The sequence below is a fragment of the Trichoplusia ni genome, chromosome 14, assembly GCF_003590095.1.
Source record: "Trichoplusia ni isolate ovarian cell line Hi5 chromosome 14, tn1, whole genome shotgun sequence".
Classification (NCBI taxonomy): Eukaryota; Metazoa; Arthropoda; class Insecta; order Lepidoptera; family Noctuidae; genus Trichoplusia; species Trichoplusia ni.
Window position 1 is genome coordinate 7039551 of NC_039491.1, and position 17728 is coordinate 7057278.

General features: G+C 38.0%; 3 protein-coding genes and 1 pseudogene across 6 annotated transcripts in view; 3 read left to right on the top strand and 1 right to left on the bottom strand.

The window, feature by feature from the left end:
• LOC113500677 (mucin-12) overlaps window positions 1-2034 on the bottom strand; it is a 41321-nt gene extending 39287 nt beyond the window's left edge. For all 4 annotated transcript variants that reach the window (XR_003401230.1, XM_026881542.1, XM_026881543.1 and 1 more), the window contains exon 1: window positions 376-2034. Coding sequence is in view for 3 of the 4 variants with exons in the window: in XM_026881542.1 (XP_026737343.1) it covers window positions 376-1394 (1019 nt within the window). In the remaining variant the exon portion in view is untranslated. The remainder of the gene's footprint in view (window positions 1-375) is intronic.
• A 416-nt stretch (window positions 2035-2450) lies between these two features.
• Window positions 2451-4283, top strand: LOC113500680 (U3 small nucleolar RNA-associated protein 18 homolog). Its single transcript, XM_026881545.1, has 2 exons — window positions 2451-2633; window positions 2981-4283. Exons 1-2 carry the CDS (start codon window positions 2593-2595, stop codon window positions 4257-4259), a joined length of 1320 nt encoding a protein of 439 aa, XP_026737346.1. The 5' UTR covers window positions 2451-2592; the 3' UTR covers window positions 4260-4283.
• A 911-nt stretch (window positions 4284-5194) lies between these two features.
• Window positions 5195-16871, top strand: LOC113500838 (tubulin-specific chaperone D). The gene is made up of 18 exons (XM_026881736.1): window positions 5195-5756; window positions 5966-6125; window positions 6445-6568; window positions 6855-7105; window positions 7496-7650; window positions 8033-8240; window positions 10570-10805; window positions 11050-11319; window positions 12109-12247; window positions 12651-12833; window positions 13137-13373; window positions 13638-13913; window positions 14237-14396; window positions 14727-14985; window positions 15331-15499; window positions 15597-15736; window positions 16151-16306; window positions 16601-16871. The coding sequence occupies exons 1-18, from the start codon at window positions 5397-5399 to the stop codon at window positions 16721-16723; spliced, it is 3606 nt and encodes a 1201-aa protein (XP_026737537.1). The 5' UTR covers window positions 5195-5396; the 3' UTR covers window positions 16724-16871.
• On the top strand, window positions 8273-10130 carry LOC113500841 (annotated as a pseudogene).
• Window positions 16872-17728: the final 857 nt, after the last annotated feature.

Here is a 17728-nt window from a genome sequence, read left to right on the forward strand (position 1 = left end):
TAACAAAAGTTATTTAAGAAAACTGACTTATATTTACATAGTTTATTGAAACTCTTCATATGACTAGGAAGGTCAAGATACCTATATATTCATTCCTCATCCAGCGAAAAAAAAGGTGCAGATGTATATGTAACTTCAAACTTATTAGGCACATACCTATACTATATCTGTTGGGTGGCATTAGTGTTACACAGGCATTATTTTGTATTACATACATATCAGGGTCAAGTAAAAAGTTTATACACAAAATAATAATAACAAATAAGGCAAAAGTTAAACAAGCAAAAAATAAACATAGCACTAGTAGTGCATGCTTTGTGATTGTTTTATGAGATATTAGTTTATAAAATTAATATAAATATACAGTTTACTTACCTAACGTAAAGAACTGATGTTCCACTGATGATTCTTTTCCAACCTAGGGGCACAGTTACAGTCTGTGAAGGTTCACTTTGCACAACTGTCCTAGAGCCTTGCTCTGGATTGTCAGGGGGGTGTGACAGGATGGGGGCCGGCAACACTGCCAGCACCACACCGTCTGCAGTCCGGACCAGCTGTGGTGCACTTCCACTATCACCTTCACTTACTATTCCTCTATTCACACCTACTTGTTGATTAAGTATACTTATACTTTGATTCACTATAGACTGGTGAGATACACTCTGTTCTAAGAATTGATAGTTCACAAAACTTTTACACACAGATAACTCTCTTTCACTACAATTTGATCCCTCAACACCACTCTGTACTGTTACATTCTCACTGTATTGATTCTGCCCATGACGCAATGTAGCTGGGTGCATTGAATTCATAGTATTATCTGAACCAATGGGGCCAGAGCATCTTGCCTGATATGTTGACACATCTACAGATTCTACTGGTATTCTGTTATGAAAGTTTTCAACACTGTTATATTCTGTAGCTACTTGTTCATTACAGTCTTGTTTTACAGAAGCACTTGATGGACGTTCTATTCTATCCTCACCTTTAATGCATGTATCTTTAATGTACTGCTGCTGAACTGGATAGTAATCCGCTCTTTGATTAATGTTATCAGGTGAACCATAAACACCTACTTTGTTGTCATCATTTAAATGTTTGTAGAATATAGTAGCAGGCAAGTTTCTCTGATCATTTCTATCAATTTGTGTTCTGTACAGTGCACTTCTTGACAAGTTGACTTGGTGATGCAGGTTCTCAGGGATGTAGAGGGTGTCGAGCGGCGGCGGGCCGCTGGCAGCCGCGGCGGGAACAGCCGGCGAGGGTGCGGGCGGCGGGTCGGGGCCCGCGGCGCCGGGCTCTAGCTGGCGCGGGTCCGCCACGTACACCACCACGCGCGGAGTGCCCGGCACGCCCGCTCGCGACGCGCCCACACTCGCGGGCTTGCCTGACATTGCGCACAAACATCACACGCCGCGTAACTTGGCTCCTCACTAGCTGAACGCGCCGTGACGCGATCTACTGACGTGACTCCACCTGGCATCGCTTGCGACCAGCCTGGTATCATCGCTCGTTGCCCTCCTTCTCAACTGGGGTCCTTGGACCATCATAGGCTATTAGTTTTTGTGCCAGAGACATCAATCTTGTTTAATTGTTTTATGACCGACTAATAATTTTATGGAGGAGCCCCTTTGGGCCCCATTGTAAACTTACGGCACCTCGCAATAAAACAGGTAGATAATACTTTGACTACTGTTATTGTATGTCATTCATTGGTACACATATTGTTTCACTTCTAGGATGCTAAAAGGTCACAGAATTTTATGTGTTCGTTTCATCTTTACAAACACATCTGACACTGTTACACTTATTAAATCCTCAAATTATCCCAATTATTTAGCTTGCACTGAAAACAGATCTAATAACTCTCAATCAAAATCCGATGCTAACAAAGTGAAACACTGCAAATAACGAATGAGAGAAAAGAACTTGCACACAAACGATACGACACGATAGATATACAGACATGAAATCACAATTCACAACTCACTTCTTTCTTTCTTATCTCGTATTAGGTTACCATTAGAGTAAAAAGGACGCAACACAACAGCTAAGAGTGACATCTGTTGTGAGGAACCAGATAACTTTTTTGGTCTGTTTTACCGACTCTTGTAAGAAGATATTCTCGCTCACGATACAGCCGTAAAATAAAATGATGATACATTTTCATGTCAAATAACAATTTATAATAGAGCCTTACAGTAAACTTTGTATTGGTATTTTATCATAGTCCAAATCAAAGTCTAGAAAATGAACTCCATTTCAAATCACAAATACCACTATTACATTAACTTTAACTTAAAATGAAATAGCCCCACAAAACTTGTAACTATTAGAGTATAGAGGAAAAGCAGGCTCTAGAAGAAAAAGATTTGATTCAGCAAAACAATTTTTTTATATTTTTGCTGCTAGCTTATTTTATGAACATTTTGACAGCTCCAACATCTGTCAGTAGTGTCAAATGCTTTTCTCATTGCTGTCAAGCCAATGTGATCGCTAACTTGTGCGTGGTGTATGTTTCCTGCAGTGTTTTTTTCTAAATAACCTACAATTTGAGTTATTTACTCGCCTGAATATCTTAACAAAGTTATAATGAAGCGAAAATCTTCTACACTACAAGAAGATGAAGAGAGGTAGCATTTTTATGTTAGGTTTTGAATCGTAACCTACAGTAACAAACATAGTTTTACAAATCTACCAAAAATTATGTTATTATACGTCCACAGTGTTGTAATTTACTCATGTATGAGCGAATACTACGTCTTAAGAGTTTAAGGCTCAGGCATATTCCCAAACTCTTTGTACCCTTGCTTGCAACATTTTCACTTCTCCTGTAGTCACTTAACGTAAACTAAATCGATGTGTGAAGGTGAGGCCGACGAAAGTCGTTTGCAAATTTGGCCTTTTCCTAGCTGTAGGACACCATCAAATGATTACTTATTTCATATTAACAATTAAAATGAGCAACTTCATGTTCCAGGGTTTCACAGCTGCTGTTTAATAAATCACAAAAACTTGTGGATAGCTTAAATCCCAAGCTTGAAGAAGAACAGGAACTGAATCTGACACCAGCATGGGTTGATGAAGATGATGAAAACATTAGTGCCAAAAGTGATGTCAACACAAAAAGTGCAATTTTGTACAAAGAAAAACTTAAACAGAAATATGAGAATTTAATGGGAACTCCAAGCTGGGCCAAACTCAATGATAAAAGCAAAGAAGAAGATGATAATGAAGATGAAATATTAAGAACTGTAGGCCACTTGCATAAAAAGAAATCGAAGTCTCTCCCGAAAAGCGTTTTAAACATTAAACCCTTGCCAAAGTTGGTTGCGGCAGGTAATTGTAAACCAGGGGTTGTGGCCTGTGTTGAGTTCCACCCTACAATAAGTGCAGCTGTTGTTGCTGGGCACACTGGTGTTGTATCATTATTCTCTGTAGGTGGGAAGGAAAATACCCAGTTACACAGATTTAGATTGAAACAATGGAAAATTAATGCTCTGCAATTCACTCCAGACGGCTCGGAAGCAATGATCACTTCTAGCACTAACCATGCATTCTGTGTATACAACCTCGTAAAGGCTGAGCACAAGTTGTTTCAATTACCACAAGTAGTAAAACATCCAATGTTTTTAAAGATATCAAGTGATGGTAAATTCATGGCAACTTCTGATGGATATTATGAGGTATACTTGTTAAGCACTGCCTCTAAAGAACTACTAAGAACTCTTAAACATAATTCCAGAGTGGTATCAGTCATATTTAGTCATGACTGCACACAACTGTACTGTTACAGTAGGGAAGGTGAAATAACTGTTTGGGACCTATCAACTTACCGACCCTTGAAAAAGTTCCAAGACGAAGGTTGTGTAACTGGCTCTTGTCTGACCACAAGCCCTTGTGGAAAACTTCTAGCAGCAGGAAGTGGAGAGGGAATTGTCAACATTTATCAGACAGAGAACCTTACTGTCACCGAGCCAACACCATTGAAGGTTATTTCGAATTTGTCTACAAGAATAAGTAATCTTAAATTTAATGCAACTACCGAAATTCTGTCAGTAACATCAGGATATTGTTCAAATGCAGTGAAACTAGTACATATACCTTCTTACCATGTTTACTCAAATTTCCCCAACCCTAAGTTTGATCTTCATCGGGTGAATCTAGTGAACTTTTCACCCAACAGTGGGTACATGGCACTCAGCAACAACATGGGAAGTGTGTATTTATATAGACTTAAGTATTATAAGAATTATTAATAAATAAACTGTCCAATGCCACAATTTGTGTACTTTTTTAATTATGTTTAAAACAAAACTAAAAATCAACACTATATGGATCCACTGAGCGTAAGTCACGGGGTGGACATTTGTGTCATCCACGAATGGCCCTGAGTCTAGGTCATGGGTGTCTTTGTGAATATGATTTGATTGTTTGTGAAACCCCGCGACAAGGGTTAAATATCTAAATGCGGGAGTCGCTTTTTTTTAAGAAAGGAAATGGTCCATCCATTTAGAGATCCTGAGCTGTTATGTACACTGTATGCCTATCTGTGCCATCGTAGCTCCTCAACAAATAAACCGCTTTGAGTGTTAAGTACGAATCAGAAACCCACGGAAGTTAACGGATTGATGCACAATATTTCAATGATTTAAGCGAGGTCAACTGATATAATGTATAAAGTATTAAGATAGTTATAAAAAAAATAATAGATTTAATAAAAAATCTAAATACCCACGTTTTTACATGTAACTCATTCATATTTTATCAAAACCGGTCCAGCCGTTTTTATAGTTGTGAATTGGATTGACTTCGGGGCTGAAGCTACCATAAAATTTCAACCTGCTAGGGCTGCTAGCTTATCGGGAAGTGCCTCAAAATTGAGTTACTAAAATCCAACTGGACCAACTAACATACAAGAAAGTGAGTGTGTAAAAACGTGGTAAAATTAAAACCCTTACCTACAAATAATTTATCAATATTAATGTTAAGTTGAAATTTGAATAGCAGAATTTTAGTTATAAGATAGGACTAATTTTTTGTCTATGGCTAAAAGGCGTTTGTCGCTTCGCTTTGTTAATGACATCAACCAACTCAACCAAGACATATATAGCATAACCTTCTTGCTATCTTTTTTACACCTAAAGATAATGGCTATACTTCTCCTGTTGTCACTTTATAAAAGCTCTTTGGGTTCTCTGACTGTAATGACTGACGAGATCTCAAACGCATTGTTTTTATTATGCCTGTGTGAAGTTGTAAATTTTTTTGTTTCTTATTCAGAATAATTGCTGAATCCGAACAGATATTAAGGTTTTGGTGCAGTTATCATCTTCTAAATTACTTTAATAATCAACTCGCTGAGTTTCTATAAAACATATAAATAACATTTAAAAATGGTTGGTTTGGACACCGACATGAACCGGGACGACGAATGCGACAATATTGGTTTGGGATGTGCTCTAGAGCACTTCTCAGAGGTGGAAGATGTGTTAAACATGATCGACAATGTGAAAAATATTTATAACACGCCATCATTAGAAGCCGAATATGATAAGCTTTACGGTATCCTGAAGCAATATTATGAACAGCCACACTTGCTCGATCCCCACTTGGATAAAATGTTGTCAAAGTTTCTGAGCCTGATCAAAGATAAAGACTCGCCGGTTGAGTTAAAGCATGCTACTTTTAATTACATGTATCAAATCATAAGAGTGAGGGGCTACAAGGTTGTCATTAGGCATCTTCCTCATGAGGTAATAAAATCTTAACATTATATGTTTAATTATTCTATTTTTATAGTATTTCAAAACAACTGAATGTTAGAAACTGAGTAGATACCATTGTTCTGTAAACAAAAATATGATTGTATATTGCTAGTTCAATTGTTATTATATTAACACCTACTCATAATATTACTGATGACAATGTACTTAATCAATTTGATGTTCAAAGTGTTTGTCAGGTTTCAGATCTGCTGACAGTATTGACATTCCTGGAGGCTCAGGATCCCAATGATAAGGAAACTTGGAGGAGCAGATTTGTACTGCTGTTGTGGCTCTCTATTGTAGTTATCATTCCTTTTCACATGAGCAGACTTGATGGTTTTGCACCGGGACAACCAGGTAATACTATAAAGTAAACAGTATTTTTTATTGCATAAAATTTAGCATCAACATTTATACAGCGCTGAGTACATGATGCATTGTGTCATCTCTTTTTGTCATTGAAACACTAATTGGTAAAAAAACCCAAAAGAATTATGTGACTATAATGTCATTGAATTGTATGATTCTATGAACAACCAAATTATAAACTATGTTTTTTTTTATAAAATATTGCAATAGCTAACCACACTACTACAAATTTATTGTTCATTTCAATCATAATTCAAGCTTTGACTGATTTGCTAATAAATTATATAATTTTTTAATATATTTACAGATGCTGATGGGTCAAAGAAGTTGACAGTTATGGAAAGGATATTCAATATCTGTAAAACTTATGCTATGTGTAGAGATTCCTGTGCTGAAGCCAGTGCCTATTTAGCTTCTAAGTTTCTCATAAGGTAACTTTTATTTACAATAAACAGCAAAATTACTTTAAATAAAATTGTCTGCATGTTATAACTAAAACTGACATTCATTCAAAGAGTTAATTTGAAGAAATTAAAACTGAGCAATTTGTTACTTTTTTAACTTTTATATGCACTTTATTAAGTCCATACCACAACTTGGAAAAGGCATTTTCATTCTTTGATGTTTCATAGACTAGGCTTACTTATGTGATCTGTACTTGTACGGTATAAATATCTATAGCCAAAATCCAATATTAAGCTTAAATATTATTTACAGATCTGATGTAAAGGAACTATACATGAGTGCTTTCTTTGACTGGGCCTGTGATCTACATTCCAATCTGAAAGAAGAAGAAACTATCCACTATGGTGTACTAGCAGCAGTTGCAGCGGTCTTGAAGCATGGGAAAAGAGATGACCTATTGCCTTTGGCACCAAAGTTACTGGAGTGGGTGACCAAACAAAACTATAACAACCATTCAGCTATGTTGGTCAGAAAATACGGAGTTAAGATAGTGCAGAGAATTGGTAAGGAAATTTAAAATTTTGATTTGAATAATTCTAATTTCTGTGACAAAACCTTAGACCATTCTTCATCTGCTGTTCTTTACAACAATTTCTGCCAGTGTCGTGTAGTGATGTTACCTAGTAGATCAGACCGAAGTTACATAAAAAAATGTAGGTACAGCAATTTTCTGGCAATTCTCTCCATGGGTTCGAAAGCTGTACCTTTACCAGCTGTTGAAAACTGGTAATCTCGTAATTCATCATCTATGTCCCACCCTCTTGATACTTGATGAAATACTTTTTGTAATGTAGATTATTTATAAAACCAGTCTTTCAATTTCCTTCTAAGCCTAAAGTGCCAGAAAAGCTATGAATTTGAACAATCATCATTCAACTAGATTATTATCGTAGGTTTAACATTCCTTCGGCCACGCGTGGTGTCCTGGCGCTACACGCGCGGCTCCCGCTCACTGGCCGTGACGCTGGGCGGAGTAGCGGCCGCCGGCGACACCGAGCCCACAGCTACCGCACCACCCGATGATGATGACCACGACATCCCTCAAGAGGTATGGTGGCGCTTGTTATAACTTCGTGTTAATCGGGATCGGAGTCCTTAATGATCATGAGCTATGCGTAAATAGTATAAACATTTGTTTGCTTGTGTGAGTTTTTTGTATGAACCGTTTTTCTATGTTATTAGGTTTACTATAATTTCATTGAAATAATATTTAAGTTTTATTGGGCTTATTATTGGGCGCCTATCTGGTCTGTGTCTAAAATGAAAATAGCCAACAGTATGTCTTTCAACCCCAGTTATTTGCCAATTTAGGATATCCTATGTAAAAATTTAAACAATAAAAAGCTCTTTTTAATTATTATACTAGGACTGATGTGTTCACTTTCAAGAAGTTACCATACAATGCTAAAATACGAAATGTATTTTGTCAGGTAGAGGATGTAGTGGAGCTGCTGTTATGTTCTCTACGCGATGACGACACTGTAGTGCGATGGTCCGCCGCTAAAGGGGTCGGCCGTATTGGAGCTCGCCTGCCCGCGCTGGCCGCCGCCGACGTCTGTGACAGTGTGCTGTCACTGTTCGCCGAAAATGAGCGGGAAACTGCATGGCATGGTGGCTGTATGGCGTTAGCGGAACTTGGTAATTATGAATCGAATTTTTGTTAACTGATTCAATATCCGACTAATTGATTTTTTATCTTACGTGAATTTGATACTTGGTAATTTTAAAGGGGTTCTATTTGGTTTTCCGATTTTCCATAATAGTTAATTATAGATTTCTAAAACTGCAGATACAATTTCATTTAGCTATTGGTGGCGAACAAAGTAAAAAAAATGTTTTAGTGTGTGAGGTAACTGAAAGGTGGAATAGGAACAGGCCATTGTAAGGATGTAGGACAAACTTAACAACGAGTAAAAAAATGTATTGTATTGAATACAAATGTCAAATTTAAAACCAATATTATAAAGAATGCATTACAAATTGTCCCAAATAGATATGACCTAATAAACACACTTCAGGATGACCACCCAGGATACCAATTTATATACCTAGTTCCGATACATTTTGACATCGTTAATAAATAAATAATCAAATTTACAACTGGAAAGTATTATATCATCTTATTTATTTATGAATATGAACATTGTCAAGTATTCGTACGCCGCAAGTTTAATGAACTGACTTGTGCTTTTACAAAATAAATATAAAAAATATTTTTGGTTATTCATTTATAATTTGATTAACAAGACAATTATGGTCTGTATAATTAATTATTTACATCTAAAAAGGTAGGAGACCTTTAGAGTCATAAAAACACATAACCTAAGAATACTGAGACTCATTATGCATACTTAATACATGCACAGTTTGTGACAGCAGACATTGTACTTCATAAGGTATATATAAGTTCGAATACCGCGTCAGTAGCTTACTCGAGGGCAACGTATCAACATGTTGTTAAATTTATTTTACTACTTTTTTACAACTGTGTTTTACCTCCTCTTAACATTATTTTTACTCATATTATCAATAGTAGTATGGATAAAAATTAAATACGAACCCGTTAAGAGAATGTGCACGTCAAATGCGAAACTTGAAGGAAGAACTGTGTTGGTAACTGGTGGTAATCAAGGCATCGGACTGGAAACGGCCAGGGACCTGGCAGCGAGGGGGGCTCGAGTGATTATCGCCTGCCGTAACGGTAAAAAAGCAGCTGAAGCCATCTCCGATATCATAGCGACAACAGGAAATAAAAACGTCGAATATAAACACTTGGATCTGGCGAATTTTAGCAGTATCAGAGAATTCGCCGAAAATTATTACAAAAACTACGATCGTCTCGACATTTTAGTAAATAATGCTGGGTGTGGAGGCCTTAGACCGAAGCTCACAGGCGACGGCATTGACATAGTAATGCAGGTCAACTATATGGGGCATTTTCTACTTACAAATTTGTTGCTAGACAAAATCATAGCATCGAAACCAAGCAGGATTGTGAACGTGTCGTCTGTCTTGCACGATTTTGCAAGACTACGGGTTGATAAACTTGGTAAATCGTTCAGTCCAGGAGGTCAAGGCGGCATCTTACAATACGCGAATAGCAAGCTGTGCCAAGTTTTACATGTAAAAGCGTTGACAAAGCGATTACCAGACGGAGTTACTGTCAACTGTGTTCACCCAGGTGTAGTGAACACAGATATCTTCCGATCTCTAGGGCCGATATCACAAAAAATAGTGTATTCAGTTATCAATTTGTTCTTTAAGACTGCTAAGGAAGGAGCACAGACGTCAATACATTGTTGTGTATCTGAGGACCTGAACAATGTCACCGGGAAGTATTTTATAGACTGTAAAGAGTCTAAATATAATAAATTAGCTGATAATGATGAACTGGTCGAAAGTGTTTGGAAGAAAAGTATTAAATTGACTAGCTAACAGTACCAAAAGTGGATTATGGTAAACCCCCTTTTTTATAGTTCAAGGGTTAATGATATTATAAATAAATGTAGCGTTTTAATTAATTATATGTATGTGCATTTTTATTTACCTATCCTTTAAATGTATTTCATTTGGTTCGTAAACAATGTTTTAGTTGAAATTCGACATAAGAAAATCTGATACAGATACATGGAATAAGTAGTTTTTAACTAAGTGGGCTGTAGCGAGGCTTTTGTTCGTCGTAGACATTACCACTACACAACGCTGGTTGTTCTGTTACAAGTAAATGCTTAAGTGTAACATTTCCATAAAAATTCGTGCCCCTTTATTTTATTTAATCGTCACTGACCTGACAAAGGCCTCCCTTCGACTTTTCCACTCTGTCCGGTCATTGCCTCTTCCACTAATTTTTTGTTGTATGCATCCAGATCGTCGCGCTAATCTCATTTGGGGTAGAGCTTCGTTGTTTTACTATATCTACGACTTTCTTGTTTTGTTGGTGAGAGAGTATTTTGTGGACATGTTCCAGCTCGCCGCGGGCTGCTGTCCCCGGCGCAGGTGCGCGGCGGCGTGGCGGGCGCGGCGCGCGCGCTGCGGCGGGACGAGCCCCGCGCGGCGGCGGGCGGCGGCGGCGGCCGCGCGGCCCGGGACGCCGCCTGCCACGCCGCCTGGGCCTTCGCCCGGGCGTACGACGCGCCCGCACTCGCGCCCTACGCCACGCAGCTCGCTAATGCATTGATTACCACTGCCTGCTTCGATCGCGAGGTTGTTATGCTAATAAAAACGCTACAATTATTACTTACAGAAACATCCAAATGTACCACTTTTTATTAGTCTTTAATTCAAAGAGCCTGATTTTTTTATTTGAGGTAAAAGTAGCTTGAAACCTAACTGCAACCATATAATTAGTAATGTAAAACACCAATGTAAAATAATTTATAAACCATTAGTTCAAAAAAACATAAATATATTAAAGCCACCATACAATTTAAAATCTTTACCATTACAGATAAACTGCCGCCGAGCTGCCTCCGCAGCTTACCAAGAGAATGTCGGTAGACACGGCTTATTTCCACACGGTATCGAGGTCCTAACAACAGCTGACTTCCAGTCAGTGGGGCCCAGGAACAACGCGTACCTCGTCATCGCGCCTCAAGTAGCCGCTTTCCCCGAGTACACTCAGCCACTTGTCGACCATCTCGTAGACTTGAAAGTGGAACACTGGGATTATGCCATCCGCGAAATCGCTGCAAAAGCTCTTAACAAGCTGACTGACAAGGTTAGTAATACAGAAGAAATTATAAAAAAAAACATCTTATTATGTATGTACTTCTAAAATAAAAAACCCCAAAAATAGTGTATATCCCAAACATACGGTTTTTTTTCCTTGTGTCACGTGAATTTCACGAAACATTTCTGGATCTCACTAATGTTAGTCCTAAGCTATATTTTGGCACAATGGGTTTGGTAGTTAGCGTTAGTTAGAAATACTTCGAAAAAACCCCTGCGATGTAAAGAAAAATGGAAATGTAGTAAAATCGAGAGGACTTTGTTCTGCACTGCAGAAGAATTACCAGAAAAAAAGCAGTTCTATTTTATTGTCAGTACTAATGAGGTTGTATATTATTATTTTGATGTAATTGCTGTCCACCTATGATTCAAAACAAAAAATATATTTTCAAAAATGACTGACACTTTATTGTCATTTCGTATCATATCCATGTGCGATCTAGGTTAAGTAGGTTAACTTTAGTTAGCTTTTTTATATTTTTTATTATTTAATTAGTTTATATTTATGTTTTATTTAAACTACCGTAATCGCGTCTACTGTAAATTCCTGTTATATTATTATTTCGATTTGACTCCCAAGAAGTTGAAAGATGTCGGAAGTGAGCTATTTTAATGCCTCCTTTACTCTTTAGTAATAAGTTTGATGCATTTATAACGTACTCTGCTCTAAGAAACAATAATAAAATATCTGCCCACTGAAAACCACAGGATAACAAAATAAAGCCACACCAAAAGAACTTTAAGGAGGTTTGTCAGTAAGTTTTTTTTATAATATCAGATTCCTGACTACGTTGCGACGACAGTACTTCCGAAGCTGGTGAAGAAGACCGAGTCCATTGATCTGAATGTTCGACATGGAGCAATCCTCGCTATCGGTGAAGCTATTTATGCCTTGTCGCAGTGCAAATTGCCAAATGGTAAGGAAACCTTTGGTTTGTTTTAATTCGATAAGAGTCCTTTTATAGTATGTTTGAGTTAAATTTAGAAATTCCTACTTAGCTCTAATGTTTTTAAGTTTCGAACTTTTTTTTAACACTATTAGTAAATTTAATACAATTGGTTATTGGGCTTGATGAATTGGCTTCTATCGATGTAGATGGAACGAGATATAGTTGCCGCGCATGCTTAACTTGAGGGCGGGCGATATAAACTGCGATAGAGTTTGGCATTGTTCTTACGATTTGTTGAATTCAAGTTTTGTAAATTGATAAAATTGACACTCTTTATATAAAAAAATCTGTCGATTAATTTAAAGAATCGGATTGGGAACTTATGTGGTGGTGGTGAAACATGCCCTTAATGTTTATGATGATGTTGCAGGCAAGGCGGCGGACTCCCTGATCTCGGGCGAGGTGTCGCAGGCAGTCCGCGGGCTGGCGGGCGCGCTGCGGGCGCGGCAGCAGTTCCGCGGGCTGGGCGGCGAGCTCATGCGCCAGGCCTGCTGCCACTGCATCGCCCAGCTGGCCCGCGCCGCCGCGCCATACCACGGACATGATATCATCGGTAACCACTTATCTTAGGTCGCACGTCTAGAGGTGGGAAGACGATTATTTTACCAATTAACTAATTCAGAAGACGATTATTCTCCTATTCCTCATATTCACTAATTCTGAATTATATTGGTCTGGGTTAAAATCAGTTCAATGGTTTTCTTAGGGCATCCCTAAATTTAGTGCTAGGATTTGCACAAATATGTTTGACTTTTAAAATGTGTCAGAAAGGTCCACAAAGTCTCTCTTTGCATTATTTGTTTAAACCGTAAAATATTCTTTTAACATAACATAAAACAACCTAAATTGTTTACAGATGATTGGCTAAACTTGATTGAAGAATGTCTCTCACACGAAGTTCAGATTATCCGCGAGAAGGCAATCTACGCATTGCCTTTGGTGTTTGATCAGTATTTACGCGATGACAATCTGAAATACGGTGATATCACTGTTAAGGAGAAGCGTAAGCAACTAATTGAGAAGTACTGCAGTCAATTGAGCAATACCGGTGTTAACGGCCTGGTGCTGAGGATGGGGTATGCTAGGGCTGTTGGTGAGTACTACGCTAGTTTTGTACGTCATTTCGTTTAACACGTAAGGTTAGAAAACAAAATGTCGAAATCCGAACCAAGATCCAAGATCTGTTCAAAGAAATATAAACAATGATAGCAAGATTAAAGCAAAAATAAATATATTTAATTATAGTCACAGGAGACTGGAAAATGAATATTGATTCGCGTCTCCTTTTTACTCCACTTCTTTCTCATCCTTGTCAAAAATACCATTTGATTGTTATATAACATTTAATTATTTACAGGATCCCTCCCAAAATCGGTGCTAACCGAACACTTACCGATTGTGATTAAGTCGTTAATCGATTGCACTAAGCTCGCTGAAGGCACCCAGAAATGGGCCGAAGCTCGTCGCGACGCCGTCGTCGGTCTAACAGAGGTGTGCCAAACACAGGGCATTGTGAATGGCGTAGAGAACTATGTAGGAGAGATCGTGGCTGCGCTTCTAGACTGTTTGTCTGAGTATACCATCGATATGAGAGGTGATATCGGTGCTTGGGTGAGGGAGGCCAGTATGACAGGTAAGTTAAAAAATATATATATATGTAATAAGAACTTGTAAATCGAATACTTTCTTTCGAATTGTATTACCTGAAGCATTGTTTTGGCAATTTTCTATTAATATTTCGAAAAATCAAGGGAGTTTATTGAAGTTAACTTTTACTTGAGTAGCTTAAGGTTGACTTTTCTGAAGTCGCTAGATTTTAGGGCATCTTAAGTTTTTATTGGCTATTTGTACAATTTGTACAGAACCCTGAGTATCGCGAATCCTAATCTTACTTGACTGGTTTCATTTCATAACTAGTAATTATTACAAAGTTCCAATTTCTTAATTTCTTTACAGGTCTGTTATCCATCAGCCGTCAATGTGCCATCGAAGCTCCTCACCTGAACTCGCCACAAGTGATCAAGGAAATCATGTGCGGCGTCGCTCAACAAGCGGTCGAAAAAATTGACCGAACAAGAGCACATGCAGGCAGAATCTTCACTTCCTTGATCTACAAGTAAGTAGTAAGATTAATAACCATATAAAGACGTGACTTAAGGAAGGACCTGGCTCCGGCAGTGAGCTTGATTGGCTGAGCTGAATGAATGGTTAAAAGGCAAGAACCGTTAGTCTCCATTAGTCTCCAACAGTCAGTCGTATCTGATTCGATTTGGGCCTGTTCAATATGGATTCGCCTTTTTTTTTCAAAGAGAGGTAAGAGACAAATTGCACCTTTGCTAGATCACATTTGTCTATGATGCTGTAAGTCTACTTACTGCTTAGGCATATCCTCACGAAAGGCCAACGTTGGAGGGATGGAAATAATTGATCCATTTTCCTTTTCCAGTGATCCTCCGATTTCGAACATACCGCACCACGAGGCCTTAAAGCGTATATTCCCGTGCGAAGAAGTTGAATTGAAGCCTCAATCTAAAGACGTTGATGATAATGAACAGACGATGACCAGTGAGAATTCCAACGTTGTGTTATGGTTGTTCCCGGGGCATACGATGCCGAGATTCGTGCAACTTCTCAACTATTCCGACTACAGATACAATGTTATTAAGGGATTGGTGGTCAGTGCTGGCGAATTGACCGAGAGCTTAGTAAGTTACTCAAATATACTTTATTGCAATCCAAAGTTAGATGGTTTAAATTAATTTTACTCTTAATGCTATGTGCTTAGGGTTCAGTTCTCAGTGATAGCCCTCGAATGGCTAAAAATGTGCTATCTGGACAATATATGGTGTCAAATTTTTCAACAATGGGTTTTTGCAGATATAAAAGATGCGTCAAATACGGGAACAAACAGACTTGTGGAATTAAATGTAACCCATTTATTTTCGTGTTACACGTACACATGCAAATTTCGGTTCAAGCGCTACTAGGTCATTTCTAAAAACTTTGCTGCAGTACAGTGTTTATATAATAAAATATTTATATCTTTTCAGGTAAAACACACAACACAATCTCTCTACGCATATTTGAATACGCTACACAGCGACAAGGAAATGTTGACGTCAATTTGTGACACGATTATTCAAGTATTTGCCGACAACTTACACGTCAAGAGGATTACAGGACCTATGTTCAATTTCTTGGATCGGTTATTGAGTTCAGGTAATTGCCTTCTGCTACTTGTGTACTCATTCTAAACATCTCGTTTTATTTGCTGTGTACACTCAAGCATTGTTAACATTGTGTCTTTTCCTTTTAGGTTCAATTTCGCCGATACTAGATGACCCAGATTCTAAGTTCGCTATGGATATATTGAAATACTTGCAACTGGAATTGCGCGGAGGGAAGAATATTTACAAGCTTTTGGATTCCATCAATGTTTTGTGTCAATTGATTCAGGTAATAATTGCGATTTTATGATATCCTTCACACTAGTCATTTGAAACCTAGGTCTTATTCAGATGTTTGAGCTTATCAATGAGACTGTTTTACATAATAACTGTTCGGTTTTAATTTTATAATTGAATAGTAGTAATAACTGCAATCAAGAGTAAGGTGTAGTTTGTAGGTATATTCTGGACGGAATTTGAATAGGCATTTCATTTTATTCTCGTGTACACCTTTTCTTCACGCAACAACTTATTTATTGTTCCAGTAAACTAGTTGTTGCCAGCGGCCACATGAACATAAAATCGGTATAAAAAGCTACCTTTGTGGAAATCCAATTATAAACTATTTGTGTACTAAATATCTAATCTGATCAGCGATAGCGCGAAAGAGGAATAAGCCTTTATCCATAAGAATGTCGTGCAGGTGGGCGGCGGCGTGTGCTCGCGCTCGCTGGGGCAGCTGGTGGTGTACCTGTGCTACGCGGACCGCTACGTGCGCCGCTGCGCCGCCGCGCGCCTGTACGAGGCGCTCACGCTGTACGGGGACGCCGCCGCCGTGCCGCAGGGGGACGTCGACCAGGTACACGCGTTGCCCACATCAGCCTTTTACACGCAAACACTATACCACCCAAAGAACTATAACGGCTAATTGAAATTATGACATACAACAGAGGCATAGCAAAATAGAATGTCACAGATACGTAAACATCTTAAAACGACCAAAGTATAACTCTCTCATACTGCTGATAACGTCTTAAAAAGGGCACCTTAAACATAACATAAGATTGGACTAAGCATTGAATGTAGCTTTGATGGTTAACACATTTTTGTCTGGATGTTAAAAGTATATCACATGTCTTATTTTAATCAACAGGTACTATCAGTTCTGGCGGAAACCGACTGGGAAAAGGAAGTGTCTGAACTGAGGCCAATCAGGAACGACCTTTGTGATCTCCTGCGTATTAAACAACCAGTCATGAAACAGAAGCCAACGTAAGAAAGCGAAACTGTATCCGTAGCTTATACGCTTGAGATTAGTTGTCACAATATAATTGATGACTTAAGGCGACATATACACAAGTCTCACCATATTTTTTTACTTTATAAAATTTTGCAATGTTTTTATTGCAGTTTTAGACCCAAAATGATCTCTCGTGATATTAATGGAGCTGTCTTAGCTGCATGGTAGAGATAGCATATCAGATGCTGAGACATTTCTACCGTTTTGATACATAATAAATAGAATGATGTATTATTATGTACACTTTCATCGCTTCTTGTTTAATCAAGTGGGAAAAGCTTCGCAGTAATACTGCTTAACATAGAACAATAAAGACAACACTTATATTTTAACATTAAAGACTTTATTAAAACGCTTATGGATAACACAACTTGCTATAAACCACGGAGTAAATACAAAGAGGAGATGGCCTAATTAGATTTCCTTAGAAAACAACGCGTGACACTTTGCGGGGTGAGGGGGTGCTAGATCCCGCCCACTTCTTTATTTTCCATCTATCGGTCAAAAGCAAAACTATTCGCTCGTTCTGTCGATTTTGTTTTGTAGTTACGTAACTATCTCACACTAGATGTCACTAAGTACAGGATGCAACAGGGTCGTACTCGGAATTTTCGTACCGGGGAGCACTGTTTTATTTTAAATTAATTTTGCGAACCATCTTGATGCGTATTTTTTAAATTTAAATTGTGATATTATTATGAAAAAAAAAAGGTTTCTGATGAATGACGAATGAAGATTATTAGATTTTCCTTTATACAAAATTATTTTTTGTTTACACTAAACCCGAAAAGGGGTCTTTGTACCTACTCACCAATTTGAACATCTTTTTCTATGGGACCAATCGCGAAAAAAATCAGCTGTTCCCTACACTTATACTCGTCAAAATGTAGGGAACAGCTAATTTATTTTCGCGACTTTTCAGGTTTAGTGTAAATCAAGAATAATGTTGTATATTTAAATGACTTATTTTGTTAAAAAGAT